Source organism: Agelaius tricolor, unplaced genomic scaffold (genome assembly GCF_023055355.1).
Source record: "Agelaius tricolor isolate 1412-34295 unplaced genomic scaffold, bAgeTri1.0.p SCAF_1, whole genome shotgun sequence".
Lineage (NCBI taxonomy): Eukaryota > Metazoa > Chordata > Aves > Passeriformes > Icteridae > Agelaius > Agelaius tricolor.
The window spans coordinates 18,192,267-18,205,444 of record NW_027269261.1 but is presented as its reverse complement, the minus strand read 5'-3'; the positions used below and the strand labels follow the sequence as shown (position 1 = coordinate 18,205,444).

The window sequence follows — 13,178 nt, the reverse complement described above, 5'->3', positions numbered from 1 at the left end:
CAGTTATTTTTCTACATCTGCTCTCATCAAATCCCCAGGATTCATTCATAAAACTGCTGCTGTTCGGAATGCTGATGCTGTTATCCCCACATACACCCAACCCGGTGACATCATTGCGTGGAAGATTGGTAAGTAGGAAAACACCCTCCCCAAATCCACAGAGTCTTTTCTATCTCTGAATCCTCATGATTCATGTCACCCAACAGTACAATGTGATGAGGACACGACTCAGTGCAGGCTAAGGGTCTTCTTCCATCAAAGGAATCTCTAGGAGAAACAAAGAAACAGCATTGACTGCTGATTGCAATTTCCCTTTTTGCTTTTGCAAAGTATAATTGTTACCAATTCTACAAAACCAGAAATGGACATTGCAAATATCTGAACAAGACATGGGATATTGCCAATTCTAGACCCACTCAGACCCTAACACCTCTATGAAAATTAGATAACTAAAACTACACAGATTTTATCCAATAAGTTAGGACCACAAAAAACCTAAATGCAAACATCCTTGCTACTACATTAATCACTGAAGCAGCATTTAGAGGTGGAAGGGACTTTAACTGGCAGCCCTGTAATTTCTTCCTCTCCTCCTGGGTCTCCTATTCCCCTTGCGGTACCACTAAAACTATCCAAACTCCTCTGAAGCAGAAGACTTCCTCCACCTAGACCTTCACCCACACTGAATTTAGGACACTGGGCTTCAGCTCAATGACAATGGAGAGTGGGATTTGAGCCTCTCCCTCAAAATGTCTCCAAGGAAAGCCATCCAGTTTCCTTAACATGCTGAGCAGCACCAACCAGAACTCCATGAAATTGTGTCAATACATGCTCATGTTTGATTTAAAGGTGGGCAATAATACATGGCAAGCTCCCTCCTGGCACATGGACCTGTGGCACGTTCTCCTTATGCTCTGATTTTTGTGTCCATGGCTTAAGGGTCACGTGCCTCAGATGGAAGGAACATTTTGCTGGATGCATAGACATGATGAGTTTGCTAATAAAGGCTGCTAATTTTGGCCCAGTATGAAAATACGATTTATTTCCTTTTTGAGGAGAAAATCCTGTTATTTGCTGTGAAAGCCATGGGAGCTGTGAACATAGGAGTTGAAGAGCAGATGAACAGATCAGCACAGCTAAGATGAGGCTTGGCTTTGCTGCTGTACACAGGTGTTCGCTGACATCCCTGTTGATGGGACTGGGGTCTGGACAGGACCCTTCTGGCCTGGCATTCAAATCACATGCACCACAGTTAGCAAGGACATATCACAGACATGAAATTCTATAACCATGGAGTTTTATGATTTTAAAAAAAGTTTCAAATTAAGGTAGACAAAACCATGGAGAAAGTAGGAGTGAGTCAGCTGGGTGAATTCCTAGAATTGTAGAATTCCTACAAAAAAATTATGTCCCCTGTCCATGGACTCACCTATTGCACCTATGCAAGACTCACCATCTGTGATATCGATCCGGGGGCTTGTGGATACAGCGTCCCCATCAGTGCTGTGGGATACATCAGTTCGATCTGAGCTGGGAAGTGCTGCTGTTTGGCATGTCAGGGATGGGTACAAACTTTGGAGCAGTTCAGAGGAACCCGACCTACTGTCACAGGTCTCAAATTCACTGGGCTGCGTGTCTGGAATCCTGGGACCGGGGTAAGCAGGGGGATTCTGATTTTCTGTCTGCAAAATATGCCCCTGGTCTGCAGCAGCTGAGTATCCAGGTGCCAGGGCATTCCAGCCACTGCTGACAGCTTCATCGTAGGAAGGCAGCATGACAGGAACACCATCCACCACCACAAAGTCGGGGTCGCCCATGGAGCCCTCCTGGTTGCCTCTACGTCAAACACAGAAAGGTTATCGCAGAGAGCAGGAGCATGTCAGCAGCACTTCGGAGCAACTGCTGAACTCCAGTAAGCACAGTACTTTCTATTCATGCCAAATGAAGCTACAGGGTCATTAACATTCACAAAAATGTTTGCCAGACTATGCTTGGGTTGACAGGTGGAATCTGTTATAATTGGAAAAAATGAAACCGGTAATGGGAAGAACAGTTCCAAGAAGGGAAGGTAAACAGGTATGTGGAAGAGATAAGGAGCACCATTCGCTGTGCTGTGCACAGTAGGTGTCATGGATATAAGATCACAGATGTAGTTGACCAGGCAAAAGTGTCTGAACCCCTGGCAAAATGTATGCTAGAGCACAAAAGTGTTTACAGCACAAGTAAATGGGTGCTGAGATCACCCCTGCTGGATGACAAGGGTTTGGTGGCAAGACTTGTGGCCTCTTTCAGGTCTTGCTTTCAAAGGATGAAGGCTTTTTTAACCAGTATTAAGATGATTTCTTTTTTAAGCAAAGCAATTCTATTAACTGGGAAGGTCCATTAAACCCTAAAGTTTCTGCTTAATAGCCTATTAAACACAGTATAGTCCAGGCAGGAGGTCCTAGGTACCTTTAACACATGAAAACATCTGAAAAGGAGAGGACTAAAAACCATTTTAGTAAGCAAGACAAGTCCAGGCTATAGGCTTTCCTCATGGAGAACACTATGTCAATCAATGACAAATGCTCCCATCTCCAGGATATTTTATAGAAATAAAGGAAGATGCAGGAGATGTTTATGAATCATGATGAAAATAACACTAAAGAAGGTAAAGCAAACCTTTAATATAAATTTGTCCATAGAGAAGAAAGAAATTCTTTCTTAAAACTTACATTACTAAGTAATGTCTACATAGTTAAAAAATTAATCCCCCCAGCACCTGAAAATGAGTACTCAAAAATATTGTCAGCTATTTTTACAGGCAGAGGCAGCAGCTCTCAATAGAAGACTGGTAATTACTCCCAGAGTGAATCTGGCAATTTTTATCTTAGCAGTGTGAAGGACTACTGCAGGTTTTTGGGGGTGCCCTTCCACAGTAGTGGTTCAGGGACTTCTTCTCGGAGCAGAACAAAGTATCTGCAAGGCTCATGAGCTGCTCCATTTCTCCAGAAAGGAGTGCTGAGTGTGAAAACGGAATCAAGGCCCTCAGCCTTCAAAATAAGAAAGAAACCGGTACAAACCGTGGAAGGAAATGCGTCTTAAATTTGGTCTGGAACATCCTGGCTAAAATAACCAGTAGCAGTACTAATAAAACACTGGTAGCAGTAAACGCCACTATTTTCCATGTAGTCAGGAGGGTCTCCTGTGTATTTGGCCAGGTTTGTTCTGTAACAGAAAGACAATACAAGAGTTGTGCTTGTATATTCCCATTGTTATTTTATATTCAACACTACTCAGAAGTGCACATTTTTTATATGTAACTTGTAAAAACACAAATAAGCCCTTTGCCATGTACCAAAAGCAGTCTTAACATAAAGCTGTCACAGAGACTGGATCTTGCTTTTTCCCCTTTACTGGTCTTTTATACATGCAATCGTGACCTTAGCTTGCATACATATAAAATATCCAAATGTTTAAAAACACATTTGAAGAGGTAATGATCAAAATGATTTAGAACCATTCAGAATCTTGGGAATGCATTATATTTACCCTTTTTGAAAATCTTGCAAAATAGTTCGAAAATAGCAGCATCTTAAAATCAGTGTTCATCACTTAACCATGAAACAAAGTTCATCAGGCATTGCCAACCTACAAATTTGCTCTGAAATGAGGAGCTGTAGGAAGACAGGGCTGTTAGGATAGGATAGTCCTTTACCTGTTTTGACACAGTACACTTGGTAGGAGGGGAACCACTCTCCGTACTGGCAAGTGATGTACTTGTAGTCATTGGCGAGGGTGTAACCAGGGTCACAGTAGAACTCCACCACCGTCCCGTGGTTGTAGCGCTCACAAGGCCGTGGGTGGCAGATGTAGTCTCCGTGACTCACCATTGGAGGTAGTGGACAAACTTGGGCAAACAAACAAAGGGAAAAGGAGAAAGACATTAATGCCAGCAGTCCACCACTGGGCAGCTTCAGAGTGTCAAAATGCAGCAGGCACACTTTGGGCTCCCTCTCAGCTCCCTGTGGTTCTGGGTATGTCTCAGTGGCACCAGGCCACTGCCCTGGCAGGCCAGGTGGCCATCCACACCAGTGGAGGGATGCACAGGCCAGGGGTCACTGACGTGGGATCTGGAAAGCTTCCTCCCCGCTGTGGGAAGAGGAGGGTGAGAGGAAGACAAAAGGGGACACACTCCCATCAGGTGGCTGCATGAGGATGAAGCAGGGCAGTCAAAATAAGGAGAATCATGCTCTTCACAAAGCATTTATAATTCAGCTGTAACATGCTATTTTTTGTTTCATTAACATAATTAAATGGTTATATGCCTTAAATTCCTTTTAAAAATAAGTTTGCCATCAGCAGTGCTGTAAGAGATGCAAAGAACCTAGTGTTGCTTAAGCATGTGCAGACTGTATCACTGTAATTTTATTAAGTTGAGCTTAAAGTCTGCCGGTGGTATCTGTGTTTTGTTATTTCTGAACAGCCCAACTGATCTCAGTGGGACCACTGGTGGAGTGAGGTCTTAAATATAGCAGAGGCTGAGCCTGTGTTAATTAAGTAGACTGGTTTACTTAGGGTTAGGTAAATAAGAGAGAATTGCAATATAAACCTGTGGGACTTTTCCTGTAGGCCCTGGAATCACAGCCCAGACAGATGAACTCCATGGAGAACTGAGGAAGCACTCTGGAAAACAGCACTGGGGAAAGCAGTTCACAAGCAGTATTTTTACAAGAGAGAAAAATTTTCCACGGCGTAAGTGTTGGTTGATTACTGCTTTCTTAAGTGCTTCTAGCACCAGGCAAAAAAATCCGACAAAGTGTAATGATGTTTCAAATGACTGCATACTGACCCAAAAGGGCTTCAGTTACTGGATGACTACTTTTATTTCTCTTCAGACGCAGTTCCTGGCTGGCTCAGTGCCCCATCTACACACCCTTCACTTCATGCCTCTCCCATGCAGGCAAGACCTTCTGCATTGATTTGAATAATGAAAATGACATCTCTTGAAAGAAGAATCTTCTCAGAAATTACAATTCAGCTGCTTCTCCCTGTGAATCTTGTTACATGAATAATGCATTTCACAAAAAAATACACAAGATATTAAATGAATCTTCAAGAGAGGCTGATTACAATGTGCAGCTATGTCTATTCCCCATCCTCTAGAGACACGGTTTTGTTTGCATTTTCACTGGCAAGGCTTAATGATAACTTGAAATCAGAGTAAGTCATTCATATAAAAATTCACATCCTCAATGCTCTGCACACTTTCCAAAGTCTCTGGGCCCACAAGAAAGAGGAATACTTTACTGGGAAGTCAACTCAAGATTGAAAACAATTTTCTTAAGATTAGGGTGAAGTTGTCAGACTGAAATAGCAGGAAAGCACCTATTAATAATTCTTGTATATAAAAAGAAAATGACCGGTGAAAGCCATGATCCTGGCCTACCAAGAAACCTGGTATATTTTTATTACCTATGTTTAGAGCATGAGAACAAAGGAAGAGAACAATTTAAACTCCTCTGCAACTGAATTTTGCCAAGCTCTGGCAGTGTGCAAGAGATGTGTAGATGCCCACAACCTTTCTAGCAATGAGCAAGTAGGAAACACCTTATCACAAAGAGCAACACTCAGAAAAACTAATTTTCCCCTCCAGCAATGTAGCTGCTGCATCATCCCTAACCTCTTCATGTCATTGAGAGCCAAAGCAGCCTGCTGAATAGAAAAATCCCTCAAAGCTTGCATCCCAGCAATGTGGGTCAGCTCAGGATTGACACATTTCCAGGCAGATTTAAAGCTATGCACTGTGGAAACAACCCAGATATGGAGCTGTCAGTCTGTTTACAAACAGAGGTCTATTTTATAACACCCAAAAACGAGAATCACTCTTTGTGTAGGACATGTCCCCAGTACTAAAAAGGGTGCCACTCCTTCCAGGGACATATCCATCTTTCAAGGGAAATGCTTGTGTATTGGTGCTGCCTGGAAACTCCTACAAACAATTTTTTATTGTCCTGCCAAGTATTAGTCATGAATTAGCTGAGGTTTACGGAGTCATACCTGCCAACAGCTCCTGCATGAAACACTGGGAACCAAAACATGAAATGCAACAGGTTTGAAACTGAGGGCTTTTAGCTCCGCTGAAAAAGTGCTTCATTCTTATGTCAGCTGGACGGCAGGAGTCAGGGATTCTAACTCACCTGGAGTGTCACTCACCACCTCCGATGAACTTTATGTTCAACCGGTTTCAGGATCCCTTTAACACTTCCACGGGCAAACTGGCCCCCATGTACAGTCTGTAGCACTCAGGTTCAAAGCCTCTTTTCACAAATCAAGTCAAAGGTACGTTGTGGTAATCATATACCCTCTGAACAGAGACAGACATAGCTCTCCCAGGATTTTCCTGGGAAGCTGTGAGAAAGCTCACAGAAAGAATTAAAACAATTATTATCTCAATCCCTGCACCTGGCAGGCAATCTCTGTTTGTCAAAGATGTTTACAAGAAGGAGTTGTCCCTTCTTGACCAGTAGGTGAGAGAAGATTCCTAAAGGCCAATCGGGTCTTAGGTCCACCATTGTTTCTATAAGAACTGTGAATTTCTAATAATAAAGTGCTTTTCATACCTCTGATGATAGAGTCTCTGTATCACTTTTGTATGGTCCCGATACCCGTTTGGTGATAGTACATCACAAACAACCCTCAATGAACTCACTTTGAGCTCTGGGTAGTTAGTAGTACACTCAGTCCTTTTCTCCACTCACTTCATTCCCATGGTCATCCTGATCCAAGATCCTTTAAAGCCAGTGGAAAGACAGCCAGCAAGTAGCCTTGGTTTTGATCATAGAAAAGAAATATTAGGAAAGGCTAGAGGGCTGCTGAACTCTCTTGGCTCTCTTGGACAGAAAATTTTTAGTGCAGAGCCGGTTACGTTACAGGGTCTGAACACTTATTTATTCCAGATGCCAGTGAATGATAGTGGTTACATGGATTAAAGGAATGTGTCAGATAAAATATGGAGGGAAACTCCAGTGACAAACCTAAGGCCACTGAAGTTTTTTAGGAAAGTTAAAATTCTAGTATTCCCAGTGATGAGCGCTAAAAGTGTTTGGAAATTACAGGCCATGGATTTCAGACAACTGTATCAAACTCACAGAAATAAAATAGCCATAAACTGATTACAATAAAAGCATATCTGACAAGTACATTTTCACTGCCAAAGCCAATGGCAGTATGCACAATAATCATAGAAACAAGGGAATTCTCCCTCAGAAAGTTCTCACAGATCAAAAAAAGCCCTAAGTGCTGCTCTTAAATACGATACTAACTCTTTACTACCAGTAACTTTCAGCATCTTCACTTTATAAGGCTTTGGAGACTTTAATGCTCTAATTACAGCATCCAGCATGGATAATCTAGTACTATTATCTGGTGACCAGCATTAAAAGACCACATGCCTGTGTCCTTAACTTTGGAGCTTGCAGGTGATCAGCAGGTGATCTCGAGTCTCTGGATCTGTCTTTGTACAGCAGGTGATCTCGAGTCTCTGGATCTGTCTTTGTACAGCAGTTGGCCACACACTGTAAGGGGATTTACCGGAACTTTATAGCTCAGCATTCACAGCTGAAAAGTTGAATCATTCATCAAAAAGAAAGAACAATTGTATTTCTATGGTAAACAAATCCCTTGCTGGATATTCAAGAGTCCTGTTACTCAAGGAAGTTGAAGGGAAGAATTCCGGATTTGATTTGGTGGAGTTCCCTGCCTGTTCCTAAGAGCAGCTGGAGCTGAGAGCTCTCCTCTAAGATCAGCTTTCTGCTCTGGCTGATTTTAATGAAGGACTAGCACTACCGAGAAAAGCTTAAAACCTGCGGAGCTGAGTCTTGTGTTACCAGCAGTGTGGCACTGTGGCCTGGAGCAAAGGCAAGGGCTGGTCTGCCCCACAGTGTCCTCTCCATCACAGCCTCCACAGAGCCACATCCCTTGGAGCAGGGCCAGGGGAGGGTGGCACAGGCTCCATTCTTCATTAATTGAAAAATTAATGAGGTTCACCCAGTGATTTTTTCCTACCCATTATGGTCAAGAAGCTTTTTAAACTCTGCCCGGAGGATGCTGCGGTAATTCTGCAATGTTGACACTGGAACTGGAGGACGGGAGGGAAGACTTTTTGGCATTAGCACATTCTCAGTTAACATCAATGGCACAGAACAAATACATTGCACGACTTTTTAAAAGCCACTGGTAGAGAGATAACAGTGGACTTACAGATATTTACACTGTTCAAAACTCGTTTTTTAGTCAATGTTCAAAGGCTAGTGGTTTTAGTCTGTGGTACAAGTAGACAGGTGGTAATCACTCAAGTTTTGCCCAGCATTTTTTATATGAGCCAAAAATTTAAAACAAAAATGTTTTGAAGTACAGGACACTTATTAAAAAAAGAAGGGGTAGGAACAAGCAAGCTTATTTTCCACCTGCGATAATTTGTCTCAAGCTACTAGTTCACTTTTTATGTAGGACATTAATTTCTTGGTTAGTTGGGTTAGCAGAAAGCCCCAGTGCAAGGCCAACCATTTCTGTTTGACACAGAGATGGAGAGGATTAGAGACATTTGCACCTTTTAGAGAATAACACTTCTTCCAAATACATTGTGAATGCCTGCTCATTATGCAAAGAATGAGAACAGATTAAGATGAAACTTCCAGATGAGAAGACACAGATAAAAACCTTCCAGTTCCACTGTGTAGGAAAATGCCGGTGTATCTCACTCAGAGAATCATCTGGGAGGGGGAGACACTCTCTGCTTTGCTCACAAACTGGAAGAGAACAAGAATTTCTCCTGACCCTCACTTGACATTTTTGTACACATCAGGACACTAATTATCACCAGGAATCTGGACACCTGTCACCTGGCTACAGCACCCCAACCAACGTTTAATTCAAGCTGTTACTTACTCCATGAGAGCACAGCTGTGTATGTCCCAGCAGGTCTGACCCTTCCCATCGAGGGTGGCCAGGTCCCCACCTGAAACTTTACTGGCTGCTTCTGGGGCCTAAGGAGGGATCCTTTTCCATATATTGCCATCATACAAACACACGCTTAGGGATGTGAGATCTGAAAATTGTATTTTTTACAGGAACATAGATGATGAAGATTATGTTTGTTCCTTTTCCTGCTTCTTTATGAACACTGTGCTAATAAACTTGGTTTCTTGGTTCCCTCAGTGTCATCACCCTTCATAGCTTCAGAATAAAACAAATTATCAACCAAGAAGTTTTTCTTTCATATTCAGAAGGATTCCTGTCCATCTGACAAACCTGTCCATATCCACAGGTATTACTAGCAAATGAATACACCTGCACTGCAAAGTACAGAGCCTGAGGAAATTAATTCTGCACTTTGAATACTAAAAAATGGATTTTTCTATTCTAAACTTAAAATTCAATTTACAGAAATGTACAAAACCCAATGTATTTTAATTCTAAAATAGCAAACCAAAAATTTCCATTAAAATGTCCACTATTCTAATTAAGATGGAAGAAAAAACTGCTGGACTTAACCACTCATATCCAATCAAAAGCTTGAAGAAGGAATTTAGAGATTTGTAAAAAGAAGGAAATAGCAAATCCAGTTGCTTTAAAATAAGCCCTGTCAAAACATCTCCTTCTAGGAACAGCTGCTTAATGAGACTTTTTTAAAATTACACTATTCAGGAATGTAAGCAGAACAGGAAGCATTACTGGTGTACATTTTCATTGATTGTGAACATCAGCTTAACAATATCCTAATGAAGCATTCCTACAACAAATTCTGCTGGCTTTGTGAAGAGCGACTTCCAGCTGTACTGGAACAAACTTGGAGGCGATTGAATTTGTGTTCTGAAAGTGATGCCATGCTTTCAAGAACATTTCTGATTACTTGTTCCCACAGCAAAAAAAACCAGCACCAAGAGTAATAACAGAATAGAAAGTTCAGTGGAAACAACTGAGCACTCATATATAAAGTAAAACCTATTTAAACCTGACTGAAGATGTAAAGTAATGAAGATGCAAGATGCTAACTTTAAACACTCAAGTTGCCAGAGAATTTATTTATTGAAAACCTAGAGCAAGAATTATTAATAATACTGGATTCTCAGCCAATAGTATCCAAATTCTTCTCAATCTTAACCTTTCTTGATTACTTAACCTTCACAATGCGACTTAGATGTTGTCTACTGAAAAGACACCTAACAGGTAAGCAATTTCTTCTCAACCACTCAGCAAGTCAATGTTCAAGCAGCCAGGAACATACCCCAGGCCTCCTGGCTCCAGACTGCTGGCTGTACCCCTAGAAAGTCACCCTGGGGTAATTCTGAAGCAACTTTGACAGTGAGGTAAGCCTTTCAATGTGCACACAGTGAGAAGAACTTCTCACCTTCTACAGAGTGTGAAATGAATTGAATAATCAAGTTTTTTAAAGAAAAGCTGCTTCTCTGGACTAGCTTTGACAAACACCATCTTAATGAGAATTTCATGAAACAATATAAAACTAATTTCAAACATATTTTAATAATAATTTAATGTTAGCTGATTCCAAAATGGAAACAGACGGTATTTTACAAACACTTATCATACACACTTCCTTCCTGGAACTGCAATTTACACTGCAGGTTTTGCAGTACCAGTCAGTTGAGCTCCTACAGGAGCATTATGCCAAATTCACACTCAACCTCAACAACTCTGCCCTTCCCAGCACTGTGCCCCGTGAAACATTGACATCAATGCTGAAGTCTTTAGTTTCAAATGCATTTCACAACAAATACACAATGAAGCACACCCTAAGTAATATTTTCCTATAAATTATAAACAGAGAACATTTCATTTAAACCACAAAAAATTGATGACAAGTTTGCAGCTAGAGCAATAGGACTTCTTTTAGTAAATGGCCCGCAATTATATTTAAGGAAATATTTATATTCATTATTAACATGTGAGTGCTTGAAGCACTGTGGTCTCATTTACAGCAGATAATTTTTTTCCAATTTTGTTTCTTCCTTTCCTCATGACTGGATGGCTTTATGATCAGCAATGGTCTTTTCAGGACTTTGAGAAGCAGATGCTGGGGACTACACAGACACTTCGCAGGAAGGACTTAAAAATAAATCAAGGCTTGGGTATTTGACAGGCATCCCAGGATAACCTGAGGACTAGAAGAGGTCAAAGTGTTTAGAAGTATAGTGGTGGTAGAGAGGAAAGAGAGAGCAGTCAGGAAGCTGGCTAAGAAAACCAGGCAGCCAAAGGCTACTGTCAGGAATGTCTGAAAAAGCCAGTGCTCACTGAAAGCTGGATGTGTCAGAAGGTTTTTATGTTACTTTAATCCCTCTTTTTTGAACAGCTTTCTCTTCTCTGTTATAAGTAAGAATCCCTTGACTTTGTGTGGGGTTACCTACACCTGTCATCAGGGACTGATGGAGACAAGGAATGATGGAATAGACAAGCTGTAATCCAGGGCTTGGCTGAAGGCTGAGGAAATCAAACTATACCACATAAGGAAGGAAAAAGAACAAGGTCTCATTCCCAATGGAGAGCTACAAGGAAAAAAAAAGAGGGGCAAGGAAAACCAGCAGATGATCTTAGCACTGTAATTTCACAAATCATCTTACAAGACCAGGAAGGCATGGAGGAGTGTTGGTTTCTGTTATGTTCATTTCCCAAGTGCCTGCCTACACTGATTGGTGAAAGTGCCACCCTTTAAATACTGAGTTTTATCTCTGGAAATGAACAAGTGAGTAGACTTCCTGCTGCACAGAGTCCGTAGCTACAGCTCCCTCCATTTGCGGAAGATGTTCTGTGAGTGCACCATGCGGCCAAATTTAATGAACATGTCCATAAAGCGCAGGGATGTTTGATTTCAAGGTAGGAAATGTGTTATTTTCCCTTCCAAGCAGCCTTGTCAGTTAAAGATGAATATCATAAAGCAACCCTCAGGAAGAATTTTTGTCTGCTTTCCCCCACCTAATCCACAGTATATTCAAAGCACTATGGATAAAACACTACATGCATCTGGCAGCTAATATGGAACTTCAGGGCAGAAATTATGGCTCCATGAACAAATTGGGATGTCTGGCTGATTCTGGAAATGCTAAGAAGTTTCTGAAAGGTACAGCGGTGATAGAGCAGGTGTGAAACAATGATTTACTGTGGAAGTCCTTTGCAACAAGCAATACCAAAGACATGAAAGAAACAGATTACATGTTATTCTGTTGCTTTCTTGAAAAACTATGAACAGTGGAGAAAGCCCAGCCCAAGAAATCAAAGAAGAGTTCTGCAATGCAATAAAGGAGCAGTCACTTAGAAATGTAATGCTATTTGTGTTCTTCAATGTCTTCGACCTGGAGCCTGTTCTCTGAGCCCTCCATCCCTCACAACAAGAGCTGCAAAAAGCCCATTCTGTTATGTACCCTTTCTGTCTTGGGTTTGGACTATTTTTCTTCATGTCTCACTTTGCAATATAGCTGCTGGAGTTACAAAATTGGATGACTATTTAGCAGAATAACTTCTGCTAGATTTCTCTATCTAGCATTTCATGTCTCTGTGCTCCTTTTGAATTCAATTCTTTTTCACACCTCTTCAGCTGGGTAAGTTGAAGAGTAACAGATGAAGTTCAGCATTTTCCAACAGCACAAAAGTCCAGATACTCCAGGTTAAAGTGTTCGTCTTCCACACTCATACATGAATGCATATAATTTCTGCACTCCTGGGTGATGAATGAATCAACTACCTACAGTGCAGAAACAAGCAGAATTATTGAATGACTTTTTCTAAAGAAAAATATACTCTAACTTCTTCATCACACTTGCTTTCCACAACAAGCACCCCCAGGATAAGACACTGTCAGCCTATTTAGTCCTTTGGGTATCAGGCTAGAGGTGTCACTGACATAAAGGTGTTGCCCTAGTAAAGGTCCTTAGATATATGATTGTCTGCCGCTATTTGAGCATTTACTGCTGGTTGTAGTTTCTGAGTCACACATTTTGCTGTAGGCAGTGAAATACCACTGTAGTCAGAGCTATTAAAAACCAGGCTATCAATGTATCTGTCCTAAGTTAACATTAACTCAGTTAACCTGGATGACCTCTTTGGCAGTTGAGCACTATTTAATTTATTCTCCCTCCTGCCTGCCAGATGAGTGGTTGCAAACCTAAAAGAGAATCCTGGTATCT

At 41.4% G+C, this 13,178-nt stretch overlaps 1 protein-coding gene across 10 annotated transcripts in view; it reads right to left on the bottom strand.

The window, feature by feature from the left end:
* Window positions 1-8: 8 nt before the first annotated feature.
* Window positions 9-13,178, bottom strand: part of SUSD4 (sushi domain containing 4) — a 73,968-nt gene continuing 60,798 nt past the window's right edge. For 8 of the 10 annotated variants that reach the window (XM_071425329.1, XM_071425280.1, XM_071425344.1 and 5 more), the window contains 4 exons: window positions 3,698-3,889; window positions 3,063-3,207; window positions 1,430-1,836; window positions 9-267 (listed from right to left, as the gene is read on the bottom strand). In XM_071425329.1, the coding sequence (XP_071281430.1) occupies window positions 239-267; window positions 1,430-1,836; window positions 3,063-3,207; window positions 3,698-3,889 (773 nt within the window). In that variant the 3' untranslated portion in view covers window positions 9-238. Of the gene's footprint in view, window positions 268-1,429; window positions 1,837-3,062; window positions 3,208-3,697; window positions 3,890-4,591; window positions 4,679-13,178 lie in introns of all 10 variants that reach the window. The other 2 variants (XM_071425300.1, XM_071425289.1) reach the window with 2 other exon arrangements.